At 39.7% G+C, this 16,565-nt stretch overlaps 1 protein-coding gene across 1 annotated transcript in view; it reads right to left on the bottom strand.

The window, feature by feature from the left end:
• The window catches only part of ttbk1a (tau tubulin kinase 1a), a 50,105-nt gene extending 35,341 nt beyond the window's left edge, over nucleotides 1–14,764 (bottom strand). Inside the window, 5 exon segments of the mRNA XM_034087843.1 lie at nucleotides 1,644–1,784; nucleotides 2,991–3,064; nucleotides 3,860–4,007; nucleotides 6,999–7,157; nucleotides 14,216–14,764. Coding sequence (XP_033943734.1) covers nucleotides 1,644–1,784; nucleotides 2,991–3,064; nucleotides 3,860–4,007; nucleotides 6,999–7,106 — 471 coding nt within the window. The 5' untranslated portion in view covers nucleotides 7,107–7,157; nucleotides 14,216–14,764.
• Nucleotides 14,765–16,565: the final 1,801 nt, after the last annotated feature.

Genomic DNA, 16,565 nt, shown 5'->3' with positions numbered 1-16,565 from the left:
TTCTGACGACTTTTTACTTTGACTTCTTACATGTTTAACACAAATACCTGTACTTTCTACTTCTTACATTTTGAACCCAAATACCTGTACTTTCTACTTCTTACATGTTGAACTCAAATACCTGTACTTTCTACTTCTTACATGTTGAACACAAATACCTGAACTTTCTACTTCTTACATGTTGAACTCAAATACCTGTACTTTCTACTTCTTACATGTTGAACTCAAATACCTGTACTTTCTACTTCTTACATGTTGAACACAAATACCTGTACTTTCTACTTCTTACATGTTGAACACAAATACCTGTACTTTCTACTTCTTACATTTTGAACCCAAATACCTGTACTTTCTACTTCTTACATTTTAACCCAAATACCTGTACTTTCTACTTCTTACATGTTGAACTCAAATACCTGAACGTTCTACTTCTTACATGTTGAAGTCAAACACCTGTACTTTCTACTTCTTACATGTTGAACTCAAATACCTGAACTTTCTACTTCTCACATGTTGAACACAAATACCTGTACTTTCTACTTCTTACATGTTGAACTCAAATACCTGTACTTTCTACTTCTTACATGTTGAACTCAAATACCTGTACTTTCTACTTCTTACATGTTGAACCCAAATACCTGTACTTTCTACTTCTTACATGTTGAACTCAAATACTTGTACTTTCTACTTCTCATATGTTGAACACAAATACCTGTACTTTCTACTTCTTACATGTTGAACTCAAATACCTGTACTTTCTACTTTCTTACATGTTGAACTCAAATACCTGTACTTTCTACTTCTTACATGTTGAACTCAAATACCTGTACTTTCTACTTCTTACATGTTGAACTCAAATACCTGTACTTTCTACTTCTTACATGTTGAACTCAAATACCTGTACTTTCTACTTCTTACATGTTGAACTCAAATACCTGTACTTTCTACTTCTTACATGTTGAACTCAAATACCTGTACTTTCTACTTCTTACATGTTGAACTCAAATACCTGTACTTTCTACTTCTTACATGTTGAACTCAAATACCTGTACTTTCTACTTCTTACATGTTGAACTCAAATACCTGTACTTTCTACTTCTTACATGTTGAACTCAAATACCTGTACTTTCTACTTCTCACATGTTGAACACAAATACCTGTACTCTACTTCTCTAATTTCCCAAACAGCTGGTTCCTTTAGTCTGAATGTGTGTTTGGTGGCGTGATCATTATTCTTTAGAGTCATTGCGTGCCTATTGATTTGAACACGATCCGTGTATCCATCACTTCCTGGTCTTCTCTAAAGAAGAGGGACCAATGAAAACGTTGTCATGTTGCCGTTGGTCGGCATGGAAACATTTATTAGCTAACAATGACATTATTGTTCTATTAATATAAAGGGAGGTCAGGTACTCTTTAAAACAGCTGCTAGTTATGGGTACTTTTTACTGAAGTACATTTCAAAGCCCATACTTCTTTACTTTCACTTGAGTAAAGAAATGTAGTCAGTACTTCTACTTTTACCAGAGTATTTTTAAACACGAGTATCTGTACTTCTACTTGAGTAAAGGATGTGTGGACTTTTGTCATCTCAGATTATTAATATTATTATTATCATCAACAACAAAGTGTTCTCCTCGTACCGGTTTGATGTCTCGGTGCAGGAAGCCCACAGAGTGGATGGCCTCGATGGACTCCAGGATCTGCTTCCCGAGCCGCAGGGTGGTGCTCATGGTGAAGGTGCCTCTGGGCTGACTCCTCCGCAGGTCGGCAAGGTTACGCCCCTGCAACAACACCAGGATTATCACTTAGCAACAGTCTGGGAAAACAACAGAGAGAGAAACTACAGGGGGAGTAAACAAGCCGGCATCACTGTAAATGCACCTCAAGTGTTTCAGAAGAAATCTCAGAAGTTAAAACACTGTTAATATAGATTCAAGATTCAAGGCTTTTATTGTTATTTAGGCATAGCTACATATATTTCCCACATATATATATATATTTTTTATATTCTTTAACTTTATGAAATACTTTGGACTGTTTATTTCTTGTGTCTAATTTCTCTTATGTACATTTCCTTGTGTGTGTGTTTTATGCTGCTGCAACGCTAAAAAAATCAATAAAGGGATCAATAAAGTACCCATCTATCCATCTATCCATCCATCTATCCATCTATCTATGTATCCATCTATCCATCTATCTATCCATCCATCCATCCATCTATGTATCCATCTATCCATCTATCCATCCATCCATCCATCTCTCTCTCCATCCATCCATCTCTCTATCCATCTCTCTCTCTCTCTCTCTCTCTCTCTCTCTATCTCTCTCTCTATCTCTCCATCCATCTAGTCATCTATCTATCTATAACAATGAAAATCTGAGGTCACAGGCTCCTCCAACAGTGCAACACAATAAAACAGATAAAATAGTGCAAGTAAATAAAATAGAATATAGTAGAAATAGTGCAGAGTAGTCTATACACAAGTCATTGGAATATTGATATATATAAGTTGCAGCCAGACGAATGTCCTTTCAAACGTTCAGGTGTTTAACAGTCTCATGGCCTGAGGGATGAAACTGTCCCTTAATAATAATAATACATTAATACATTATATAGCACATTTGAAAAACAACGTCATCTCGAGGTGCTTCACAATGCCATGAGGAGGAAATACAATCAAATTAAAAGTTATCTCAGGAACATATTGAGTAAAATATAAAAAAGCTAAGAGCATAGAAGGTTATAATAAAAACAGTGAAGTGAAGGCCAGACAGTAAAACGCAGTGCGGAAAGAAAGTGGGTTTGAGGCTTTTCTTAAAAACTGAGGGTGATGCAGAGATATGTTAATTCATTGATGCTTAAAAACTACAATTCCCATGATTCTTTTAACGTAGGTTTATAATGATAACAATATAATCTGTCTCCGTTGAGTCTGGATCTTTCCTTCACAGTAAAAGCCCCTCAGTGTTCGAGCACTCTGACTCACCTGAAGCTGCATCACCACGTAGTTGAACTTGTCGTTTCTCCCGCAGCCTATAAACTTACAGACGTGGTTTTTACCTGGAAAGGAAAAATGAAAAAGAGTCCCCGTAAAACATTGAAATGCAAAGCAACACCTGGCACACTGTTAAGTATTATAGTGCAACATTTGGTGAAGTGTAAAGAACATATAATGATTCAACACAACGCCGGACACACTGCAAAACATTAAAACGATATACACAACATATATTACAGCTCTCAGATATATACAGAACATGTCTCTGAAGATTGCAGCATTACCCATAATCCCCTCTGTTTCAGCCCTGTTTCCAAAGTGCTGATTCTCTGTCTGTCACTTTAGATGAAAACAAGGAGCCCCTCCCCACGCCCCTCTGAGAGACATTTGGTTACAAAGAACTCAATGGAGCTCTAGAGGAGATTCAGGTGATAAGGTGGGGGGGGGGGCTACCTTGGTTGCTGATTGGCTAATGGTTACTCAAGCCAAAACATCGTTATGACATCATTAAGTGGCCAAAATCTGATCAGCTCATTTTCAGACAGGTTTTTATAGAAATGGATAAAAAAGAGAGAGAATCTTTGTTCCTGAAACCTGTTGATTTGTTACACATGTTGATGTGTCAAAGACAAGAAAAAGTGGATTTTGCATGATAGGTGACCTTTAAGTCTTATAGGTAGAGACACTAAATACATTTATGACCCTGAAAATGATAAGCTTTTGAATCAGCAACGTCAGCTGAGAGTAAAAGCTCTGAGTAAATCTTCCACGACTGCGAGAACAAAATGTATCGCTTAGATTGAAATGTTACAGCGGGCCTGAGCCATGTTTTAAAAAGTGTGTTTGAGGACTCTCACCCTGCAGCTTCTTCAGCACCGCCACCTCCATCTTCAGCACCTGTTTGGGCTGCTGGGCCGACTCCACCTTCAGCGCCACGTTCTCCCGCGTCAGCAGGTCCAAGGCCTCGTAGATCTCCCCGAACCCGCCTCCACCGATCTTCTTCAGCTGGGGACAGGACGCAGGAGGTACAACTTTAAAACTGGGGTAGCAAGAGTTTCATGAAACTAAAAACCATTGCAAGAAAAATTGAGATGCAAGCTTCTGGGTTCAGCTGGAAACTACTACAAGAAACATTGAGGCTTTTTCAGTGAAAACAGCTGTTTGTTAAATAGTTTTCATCCCTTTTTTATGATATGTTTCCCCCCACTTCTTTCTCTGTCTCCCATCTTTCTTTCCCCCATGACTTTGACTTTCTTTTATCCATTCCTTGCAACATTCTCTTGAATCATATGTCCTTGTTGTATTATTATTTATTGTAAAGTCCAAAGTATTGTGTGAGTTGCACGGTAGCAGAAACCTACAATACCAACACTACACATAGCTATTTTCCATATGACCATAAAATCTTTGAATTTCAATTAAATCTTTGTTCTAATTTTCAATCTTTTTATTCTCCCAAACTTCCTTTGCATCTTTAAATGCTTCTCACCTCCTTGATTTGTGATTATTTTTACCACATGGCACTTTAGCTTGAATTTTCAGATAGGTAGATGAGGTTTAAAGAAAGGTTTCACTTCACCTTTTTCCTTCCCTTCCATTTTTTAGTCTTTCTTCCTCTTTTACCTTCTTTTCTCACCTTATTCCCTCTTCTACTTGTCGGTCCCACACGCACACGCACACGCACACGCACACGCACACGCACACGCACACGCACACACACACACACACACACACACACACACACACACACACACACACACACACACACACACACACACACACACACACACTTCACACATATATGTATAAATATATGTATATGCATGTTGAAGCTCTGCGTCGGTTCAGTGGTTCAGACAGTACATGGATCAGTGAAGTGCAAACACCCTGCAGGCTCCACGCTGCGATGTGATTGGCCAAGACAGGAGCTGCATTATATAACTTTTTATTTCAGATTCAAAAGGACGACAGCGGTGGCTGTTCATATGAATTATATAGAGACATTATATTTATATGGATTAGCTCTTTAACTATTAAATGACACACTTTGTCTTTAGTCTGTCTTTAAAATCACAGGTTATCCATCTCAGTTCACGTTTAATAATAATGGATTTGAGTCAAATGTGTTTTATGTTCAAGTGGTAATGGAGCGTCACGTAGATATTGCATAAAGAAAAGCCAGCTGGTGTTTTATCATTTCAGATGTATTCATTTCAGCTGCTTTATGTTGGATTTGTTCTTGATTTATTTTTCCTTATAGAGGCCCTGGTTTTTCCTGTTCCTTTAGTGCAGGGGTGGGAAAGCTCCGGCCTCCAGTCCGTATACGGACCGCAAGACCATTTGGTACGGCCCTTGAGGAAATGCAAAAACACACGCAAAAAAGAAAAAAATTGTGCCTGTTTTTCCTGGCCAAGGTCAGGGTCCTTGAACACAACACGAGCCTAACGTACCATCATCACGTGCTATATGTCTCGTCTGACAGGGGTGCAGTTCTGCCGGGGAGCACCAGAACGCCGCTCCGGCACTTCAGAAAGTGCAGTACCGATAAGGAGCCGTACACATGCCGCAGTTTTTGCGTGGCTGTGTCTTAGTTGAAAGCCCAGTGGCGATCTGCTCATCTGTCATACTGATCAGACAGTCAATAACTTTGTTGTTATTAGCATGGTTAGCTAGCTATGCTAACGAATATAAGAAGCTTTTTCTACAACCAGTGAGGTAAAGGCACATCTTTACATGATCATTATAGTTATACAAAAATAAGAGAATAAAGTAAACAGGAATAAAATACTAATGACAGTAAAAAAAAGTTGAATAAACAAGAATACAGTTTGAAAGGGGAGTGATTTGTAAAATATCCATAAAGAAAAAGAAAATCTGCTTACAGTTCTGTTTCATATGGGTGTTGAGAGATGTGTCCATAGATCTCCTAATGTTGCTCTCAAAGTGCACCAGATTGATGCTTTTAACTTCAACATTTAAAAACAAATCTTCCCGGGGGAGCATGCCCCCGGACCCTCCTAGAGGAGGTTAGGCCCCCCCCTACTGAAATCATGTTCACATGGATAGGAAACTAAATACATTTGCACACATCTTGTGTCCATATCTTTCTGTTTTGGTGGTCACGCCACACCGTGCACGTGCGTGCATCATCATGGTAAGATATCTGGATTAAGAGGTTGCTTTTTCTTTGCACAGCATGAAAGAAAGGCCAAATTAATGGGCTGTGATTTTAGTATTTTTAAGCAGAGGTCAATAATTTGTACGGCCCTCGGAGGATGTTGAACAAATTGAAATGGGAGAGAAAAAAGGTTCCCCACCCCTGCTTTAGTGTGTTATGTTGTATCGTTTTCTTGTGCATGTAAATGGTCTACAAAGGTTACAATCCCAAAGTTCGTTCCAGAGAGAGTTTCTCTCACTCTCGTGCTTCTATTGGCTAGCGCTCCAACACATTGTACGTGATAGACTAAGGAGTGGGACATCTCTAAGCGGTTGACAGAGCCGGCCAGCTAACCAATCAGAGCAGACTGGGCTCTGGTTTCAGACAGAGGGTGAAAAGAGGTGCTGCAGCGCAGGCAGGATGAGAAAAATAAAGAGCTTTTTGAACATTAAAGCATGGAGACATGTCCCAGTAGAGACACTACATACTGATATGAAGCTGAGAATTAGCATAATTTGGCCCCTTTAACTTCTAACGCTGCATTAATTTCTGAGCAGAGACCAGTTTGGAAACTCCTTACTCCTTAACAGAAATTCATATTGGTGCATTCCTGGACGCTGTGAAATATGAGAGTTAGGACTTTTTAGTTAAGAGTCTACATGGTCATTTCTTCCATAACAACATTGATTGCCTTCCTTTTAGGTTTAAGTCTTATAGGTTGGCTTTTTGTCACAGTAGACACTAAATACAATTATGACCCTGAAAATGAGCATCATCTGAGAAGCTTTTGAATCAGTAACGTGAGCTGAGAGTGGAGGGGGAAGGAGTTCCTGACTCACCACTTTCCATCGGTCTTTGACCATGCAGTTGGGCGGCAGGATGTCGGCCTGCTCGGACGTCCCGTTCATGTTGGCGTTGTCCTGGAAGCCGGGGACTAGGCACTGCATCTGCCAGCCAGACAGAACTCGAGCAGCTCCCAGCTTAAAAGAGCCATTTATCTGTTGGGGGGAGGAGGGGGGGGAGACAAAGAGGGGAAGGGAGGCAGAAACAGTCAGTAACTCAAACACACCGTCTACGTGCTGGGAGGCTCCCAGTCTCTAAACCCCAGTGCAGTCCGAGTTACAACAGGCATTAGAAATGGCTGGCTGCCATTAGAAGCCATTCTTCAGCTGGATCAGGCTACAGGCCGGTGGGGGGGGGGGGGGGTTAGGGTTGGGGGTGTGATGGTATTTGCAGTAACTGGAGCAAATATCATGTGTGCAGAGGAAGCAGCCGGACACTCTGCGCTGACTGCTGGACGGCCCGACGGCCAATCGGCTGCTCCGAATCATCAGAGATCACAGCGCTCTGGTTCCTAATCGACCGACTGAACTAACAACCATCAGCATCATGAGCTCGTCCAAGAAGACGTTTTTACTGCAGTCAGACTTGCCAAAGAAATGTCGTTGTACTTTGTACGATGACAATAAAGATATATTCTACTCTATTCTATTCATCATGCTCATCCAACAAGATCCAGCTGAACTGAAAGAGGCTGATCTGGAAAGCTACTCGGATTGACTTCACATTATTTTATTACCTTAAGCTTAAGGTCAACATGTTTAAGGTCAACATGTTTAAGGTCAACACGTTAGGACACTTGAATCTCCGCTTGCTCTCTGATATTATGATGTCCAAAAGGATATAATTTCTCATGTCGCAGCTCATCTAATGCAGAAGAACTTTGTTAGGTTTAGGAAGATCATGGTTTGGGTTCAATTAAGTACCTTTTAATATAGAGCTGTGTTAAGCTGTTAGGTATTACACAACTCTACTTTGTGATAAGAAGATCTCAGGAAGTCCTCCAACACTGTCCAAAAGTCACAATATCCACCTTCCTTGTATACAAATGAGTAATTATTGGCTGTTAGCAATCAACTAGTTTAAGTTAAAAAACATGTTGCTTTTACACAAATATTGTTACTACAGATAAACCAACAAGCTATAACATGTCAAATAGGGAGCTTTGAAAAACTAGTAAGTGGATTTTGTTATCTTTGAGAATATGTTGCTATCCTTATGCTAAGCTTGGGTAAGCCTTATGCTAAGCTTGGGTAAGCCTTATGCTAAGCTTGGGTAAGCCTTATGCTAAGCTAACCGTAATGTCCAGACATGAGAGTGATCTGAACATACTTACTCAAATACAACGAAACACTACAAACGTCAGTAATTCAAGTTCATTAAATCTTTGTTTGACTGGTCTGTTAATTACGAATCATCTCGGCAATCATTTCTTAGGAAGGGGATTTACAGAAAGATGTATTAACATTCCGACAAAATGAATTGTTTCGTCTTTCCTCTATAGGACTTGGGCGCCAATTTCATTTTGAAATGGGGTGACTAAAAAGTATAAGGGTTTACGTTGTCAAAAGAAGATAAGCTATGCAATTGAACTTGGTAATTGGGGTAAAATTGTCCCTGAGTGTTGCTTAGCAGGTATAGTCTTCACGCCCAAGTGAAGTAGTGCTCCAAACAAGCTCCATAAATTAAATGGTTAGACTGGTAGCCTGGATGAGCTCCGGTCACATGTTATTAAATCTTTTTTTTTTTTATTCGAGGCGCTCGTTGGACACCGAGCTTCTGAAGGGTGATCTCTGCCTGAGAAGATGACTAAAGGGGAATTAAAGTCCCACAGGTCTTTTTATATATGTGTCAAGAATGATAAGATCTGAGCTCATATTGGTGGTTGAATATCTTCTGCAAAAAGGGCTATTAAATAGTTATATAAAAGCGTGTTTTCTGATTTGAGCCTTTGATGGGGTTATTGCAAAGACTTGGATGTGGTTAAAGTGGGTTAATTATTGCACTGAAGGAGCTGATGAGTCTACAACCATGAAGTCTGTTCCTTCACACTGAATATGGATTAGTAGAGGAGGATGTGGTGGCAGGCCGGTTCCTCACTTAGCATCACCGCCTGTGGACACCTGTCTGTCACCTCAGCGCTCTGCAACCTAACCTGATAACAGTTTGACTCTGCTCTGAAACAACATGTCTGCCATGAATGGTCGTCAGTTTGCAGTGGATTCGTGGGGAAATTTGAAGTTCGAAGTGATGCATGTCAGTCCCCAAACCATGCTGTTCTGCATGCAATGCCACGGGCCGTCATCAGTGCATGCAGAGCTCAGGCGGCCTGCAGATAAAATGGAGAGTGTCCGCTGTGTTTCCAGTCTGACCAGCTCTGACAGAGGACTGGACGGACTGGGAAGGAGGGGAGGAGGCTTCTCTGCAGCTGCGTTACACACAGATATGTGTAAACACAGCAGCAGCAGCAGAAGAAGAAGCACCTTCATCATCAGCTGAGCAGCCGCCGCCAGCAGCTGGGATCACTAACTCTGGAGAGTGAAACCTGCTGCAGGCCTCAACTCGCTGCTGAGCCGCCAATCACTGCAGAGGGCGGGACCTCAGAGCTCCTCGGAATACACTGCAACACCAAGTTGTTGTTTTTGTTGTTGTCTTTGCTGGTGTTGTTGCTTTTCTTATCTTTCTCAACCTTTTTTCTTGTGCTGTATCATGTTGTGTGTTTCTATGCCGGTCACTTCGAAGGAAGTCTAACAACCAGCCGATCAGAACTGATACATGGCATTCAATATAGTACTATGATGTATTGTATAGTGAAGTATAGTTATAGTTATAATTCTAATAGTAATGAATAGTAGTAGTACAAAGCATACTGTAGTTTTGTATAATCAAAAGCAAAGTATGATATAGAGTTTAACTTATTATATCATGATAGTATAGCATAACAAAGTGAAGTGTTGATATCACATTTAAAGTATCCTATCTTATAGTGAGGTGTGTGTGAGTAGGATAGTACAATGTGCCTGTATTATACTATATAGTCACTATTAGTATCATATATATAGTAGTGTATGTTGTACTATAGATTTACAAATGATATTACAGTAATGTTACTGCTATCAGGTTCGTATAAAACATTAAATCATATCGTGTGTTATGGTATCGAGTGTTTTATAGTATATGTTGTATTGACTAACAGGAATTCAACTCTTAAAAGAACAAAAATAGATAAATTACCGTACTTAATATGAATATGTTTTCACACCTACCTGCCAGGAAACTGGCTTTCCCTACAGCAGCAAATAATATCAAGGAGTCTTGTATTACGATATCCTGATGTTTTGTATCATCTCCTGTTGTTCTATTGTTTCCTAACCGACAGTAAAGTATTGTTCAGTATAATATTGACAACTGGCGTGTAACACAAGTCCAAACGAGAGAAACTCTGAGGTCCCGCAGCGTCTCAGCAGCAGATCAGAAACATCCTTACAGACACTTTCTCTACCGTCACACCTCAGTCTGCTCTTCTTCTTCTTCTTCTTCTCTTCTTCATCACCACCTACAAGTCTACTAGTCTGTTACTGAGGGGGGAGGGGGAGGGGTGATCTGCCAGAAGCCGGTTTTGCATCATTCCAGTTTTTTTTGATCTGATGATTCAGTCAGAGCTCACCATAGTTCTGAGCTCCCGGAAAACCTGACGGCTTACAACAAATCCTGAGCGGGACAAAACCCTTCCTGTTCCTGTGTTAGCCTACAAGCCAAAACAGAGGGCACAGTTTTTACCAGGAGAGGAGACAGAGGAGGAAGGCTCCACCAGTGACATCACGGAGGGGGAGGAGCTTGGAGGGACACGCCTTCATACACCGGGTTAAAGAACAACAGCAAATATCCACGAACCGCACCCTTTACCCACGTGAAGCCACATTCACCAAAACACCTTCAGTTCGCCTGCTGGAATAAGAGGATGAGACCGAGGGATGTGACCTCTGACCTCTAGCACAGTGGTTCCTACACTTTGTGACAGCTATAGCAATATACACATTTACAAAATAAATGTAAATATATATATTTTTTTAAGGTCGTTTGCTAGCCTGGTGGCCGTTTCAAACTGTTTCACTGTTTCAAATGTGTTCACAAATGGTGCCGTATTTTCCCAAACACAGAGGTTATACAGATTATATTCATCAGTGCGAATGGGAATCCCTAGGATTATGGTTGTCATTGACGTTTTAGGATCTTTGGATTTCTAACCCCTAAAGAGCTGCACGACTAGTGAAGTATGCAGCTGGAGTAGTTTGAGAGCTAACTAGATTACTGGAAACACGCTAGCCGTATACAGACAAAATATCTTTCTGCGATTCTTCATAATTCCCTTTTTAACTGCCTCTGATATGTTCTCAGGATTTTTCATGATATAATTCGCTAACAGGACAAGCTGCTTAGTATGATGTCTTCCTGTTCGCTTAAAAAACTGTTTACATTGTGCGAGAGAAGCTTTCATAACACAAGGCTTCATACCGAAGTGTTTTGGTGAATGTGACAGATGGAATAATAGAGAGAATAATATCCACAGAACAGTTTCATATTTGTTATCTGCAGCTCAGAAACACCAGCAGAGTCTGAACTTATTATAAAACCACTCTACAATAATAGCAAGGATACACATTAAAATCCAAAATAATGTAAAAGGTAATATGGTATAAACATTGTAGATGTTCAAATACTTCTAAATTATTGTTTTATTATTTTAGAAAAAAAGTAAGATATTAATGAGAAACTTTTTCTTTCCCTACCCCAAAAGCAAGAGTCTATTCTCTATTAAAACAATACATACATTGTTTTTCAAATAACAACTAGTAACAACAAATAAAGAATACATAAGAATACAAATAATTTTTTTAATTACATTAAATAAGTAAGGTCTTAATTTTCAGGCATTTTAAACATATTTTTTTTCCAATTTGTTGATGTTATTTGTGAATATGAATGTATCTGAAGATGTAAAGGATTATTTACTGTCATCAAAGTGTTTGCCATTAAATCAAGTTCTTATGCTGCGTTCACACCGGACACGATGCGAATATTCGCTATTCACCGCGGCTGTCAACTGTGTTTACTCGCATAATTCAAACAAGACGCGCTGGCTCGGGGGCTATAACTACAACAAAATGAACATATTTTACCGTGATTACATTGTAATACACGTTTATAAATGATGTCGAAGTAACAACATACTGATACCGGTTAGTAAAAACCATGAATTAATGCCTTGACAAGTCTGCAGACAAGACGGCAGGCGAAAAACCTTTTTAAAATGCGTGTTTTCTGAATGGAGATCAGCTAAGCTAACGTTGTATATACTCCGTCCACACTCATAACAACGGCCTATACAGACATAAATAAAGCAGCGACTGTATTCGCCATGACACAGACAGTCTGTGGTTTGTACTTGTTTAACTTTTGTCCAGTTTCTGAACAGATATGAGGAGCTGTGAGCTCTGTGTGCTAACTGCTAACAGCTAACGGCTGATGTTTTGGTTTTCTGGTTCAACGTCAGTTAAGGCAGGCTGAGATCCTCACCGCTGATTGGCTACCACGAGATCGCGTCACGGGAATTTGATGCTCAGGTTGAATTTTTTTTAACTCGAGCGGTTGTCGCGGCTCCCGTCGGAGCGAATTTCTGTCTGTCCGCATCTCTGCATTGACTTTACATGTAATCGCTCCGCCCCCAAACATCGCATCGCGTCCGGTGTGAACACAGCATTACAGTTGGATTTTGGCACAAAAATCATCCCGTATTTCAAACAGTACCATCTGTGTTTTGTTCTGCATGGTACTAACTTTTGTGTAGTAATAAAATGAATTGCTCTAATTAACAATTACAACTTGTGAAGTTAAAAATGGGTGACACCAATTATTAAAATCTCAGATCAGCATAAAAAGTGTGTCGGAAATTACCATCAAGTTAAGTTAAGTCTAAATATGGGACTTATCCTCGTGTTGTTTGATGGTTTTAAGTGTTGTGCTGATTATGAGATGTCTTCATTATTCGCTGTCATCATGTGTAATAAATGTAAGTGATTCAACAAAAATAATTGCTCTCATAAATGATTACACTTGCAATGAAATTGGGGTTTCACGTCTAAATATTTGAACGTTTTAAGTTTGTCAATGTGTTTTTTAAGAGACCTTCCGTTATTCGCTGTCATCCTGTGTTGTAAGTGTTTGTCTAATTTTGGCACTGAAGTTGTTCCGTACATCAGATTTTAATTCTGCATATTTAACCATTGTTACATAATGCTTATTTTTCTCCGCTGCAAACAATATTTGATTTCTCAAAAATAAATTGCTCTCCGTGATTGAAACGTGCAATGTTCAAAACAACCAAGGTTGACAACAAATAAAGTCAGATCAACAGAGAAACATATGTTGTTGAAATGTATATTTGATGGTTTTAAGTTATATATGTGTATCAATGTCATCCATTATTTGCTGTCATCACATGTTATTAGTGTCTAATTTTGGCACTGAACTTGTTCCGTACATCAGACTGTAAATCTGCATATTTAACCTTTGTTACATAATGTCATTTTATCCAGCTCTGCTAACAAAAGTGATTTATTTTTGTAAATTAAAAGATGGAATATTTCAGAGACACACTTCCGCTCTGGTCCAGGTTTACCCCTCCCTCCCTCTCGTTCTCTCTCTGCATCACCCATATTGAATCTTTCCCCTCTGCAGTGCACAGTCATGGGTACACTCTGCGCATGCGCACCATCACATCCTGCTGATCGATAAATCTGGCCCGGACTGACCCGAGTTATGAATTAAAGATCAGCACAGAGACACAACCCGGACCAGTCCCGGTCCAATAAGTGATCATAAGGCCCATAATGCCTTTTGATGCAGGATGAATAAATGCACTTCGGTTAACGCATCACTGCGGGACAAACACACGTACACACACAGACACACACACACACACACACACACACACACACACACACACACACACACACACACACACACACACACACACACACCACACACACACACACACACACACACACACACACACACACACACACACACACACACACACCACACACACACACACACACACACACACACACACACACACACACACACACACACACACACACACACACACACACACAGAGATGCATGTAGTCCCAGACCTGGTCCGGATCAGGCCTACCTGGCGCACCGTCCGCTCCTTTTCCGCCTTTTGGGAATCTTCATCTGGGATTTTATTTCGGCACAAAACGCCCTGGTCCAGAAAACCCACCGTTCCTCTAGAATTGGGGCCGGGGTTTGGGCCTCAGTCTCCCGCAGGACTAAACCACCATTTATCTCTCCTCTAAATAACAGTCTCCCAAATATCAAACAAGGTGCAGAACACACCAGCTGCAGAACCAGGACCAGAAACAAACAAAGAAAAAATAATAATGTCCCCTTAGAGTCCTGGAGCGCTCGTTAAAAACCTGCAGCCCTGGTCCTCCTCCGGTTCTCTGCAGATAAGGTGGAGGAGGAGGAGGAGGAGGAGGAGGAGGAAGATGGGAGGATGCGGGCTGGTCCACCTCCTGCAGGACCGGGATCCGGGAGTCAAACCCGGGACAGAAGCAGATGCATAAACCCGTGTGAGGTGGACCCGGGCCGGCTGTCACAGAGGCGGTTTTGTGGCAGTCAGGTTCTCCGGCTCCAGCCTGTTTGTCCGCACTGCAGAGCCGCATCCACCAAACCAGCGTCACCGCGCACAGACACAACATCCGGTGCAAGATTTCGAAATAAAGCTCACTCTGATGACAGCTGAATTTACTTTAGCAACCTTGACTTCCTAGTTAATCATTCAGAAGTTGACCTTAGTAATTACATTGTATACAAAACGTTATAAATATGATTAAATAGGTTTTATTTTGTCTTAAATAAGTATTTGTTTTCGGGTTCTTGATAAACTATTCTTAATAAAGTTTAAACATTTAATTCTAATATTTAAAATTATTAGAAAGGGTTTTTGTTTTTTTACATTTAATCATACTTTGTGTATATTTAAAATTGGACCAGGACTTTTTTTAAATCTGATTTAATTGAATTTAAATCAGATAAAATATCAGTTAATACGCTATTTTTCGAAATAAGGTGATTGTTAATGGTCTCCCACATGACAGAAAATATTGAAAAATGGCCATTGTGTTTCCCCAAATGTAGGATGACTTCAAATGTTTCATTTCTTACTAAATTATTCCCCTCTGTGTCAGTTGTTCACTTTATTCCCGTTTAAATCATAATGTTTTCTCTTTTACTGCTTTTACTTATTTCTCTACTTTCTTTTTCTTTTGGCTCCAACAACCTATTTTCTCCACAAAGTCTGATTAAGTTAATCCTCTCTGTTACATCATTTTTGATTATGTATCTCCGTAGTTATTGAAAGGTCACAGATAGGTGCAAAATCCCCTTCTTCATGTCTTTTCTACATCAACATGTGTCCCCTCTGTGTAAAGAGACTCTGAAAGTTTCAGGAGAAAAGATTCTCTCTCTTTTTGTCCTGATCCATTTCTATAAAAACCTGCTGAAAATGAGCTGATCAGATTTTGGCCACTTTATGATGTCATAACGATGTTTTGGCTTGTGTAACCATTAGCCAATCAGCAACCAAGGTATATTATTTTACAATATGAATGTCTTGATATTTTATTATATATATTGCAGTATTGATTTAATTTCATGACACAGTGGAAGCTACCCCCACTGTTCAGACCTTTCAAAAATAAATACCTAAACTTTTAAACTTCATGTTTTTTGTATTTGTATACTCTAGGTTTCCCATGAATATTTAACACCAATCACAACAAATGTAACTTAACTTTTAAACTTTATTTGTATTTAAAATCTAATTAATTTAACTGTTTTAACATTATGGTGGGCCTACTGAATTGTATTTATTTGATGTCCTTATAGAAAATATACATGTTACATTGCATTCTATATTTGATCGTTTAATGTAACTATTGTATTTATTTCAGGACTTAAAAAATATCTCAACTGTAAACAAACCACCTTTAATAGGCCTACCTTTCCTGCTTTTTAAAAAAATATTTATATATTTTTGAATATATTTTACTTTAAATAATCTTGTAGACTTTATAATTAAGTATTTTCTTTATTTTATAGAATATCAAGCGGACGCTGGGGGGTGAATTTATTGTCTCCATCTTTACATTGACGCTCCTTTATTGATGATCACAGATAGCAGGCAGCGATGTTCAGTCCCACCCTTCAACCAGCACCTGAACGCCTCACCCTCCCACTCACCGTCGGGCCTTTCCTGATGTTATTCTAATGTTATTCTAACGATGACCAAATAACATCTACCGTGCTTGGTGCTTTTATTCTCAATAAAAGCACCAAACATCCCATCGATTGTTTCCTGGTTATTGCCTCTCATCCGACATCCTGTCTGTGGCCTCACACACACATACACACAGTGTCACACACCCCGAGTCTACAGCATCAAGTCGCTTCGGTTCCCTGCTCGATGTTTCGCTGCC

Source organism: Pseudochaenichthys georgianus, chromosome 1 (assembly GCF_902827115.2).
Source record: "Pseudochaenichthys georgianus chromosome 1, fPseGeo1.2, whole genome shotgun sequence".
In the NCBI taxonomy this organism is placed as follows: Eukaryota; Metazoa; Chordata; class Actinopteri; order Perciformes; family Channichthyidae; genus Pseudochaenichthys; species Pseudochaenichthys georgianus.
This window is presented reverse-complemented; position numbering and strand designations above follow the sequence as displayed.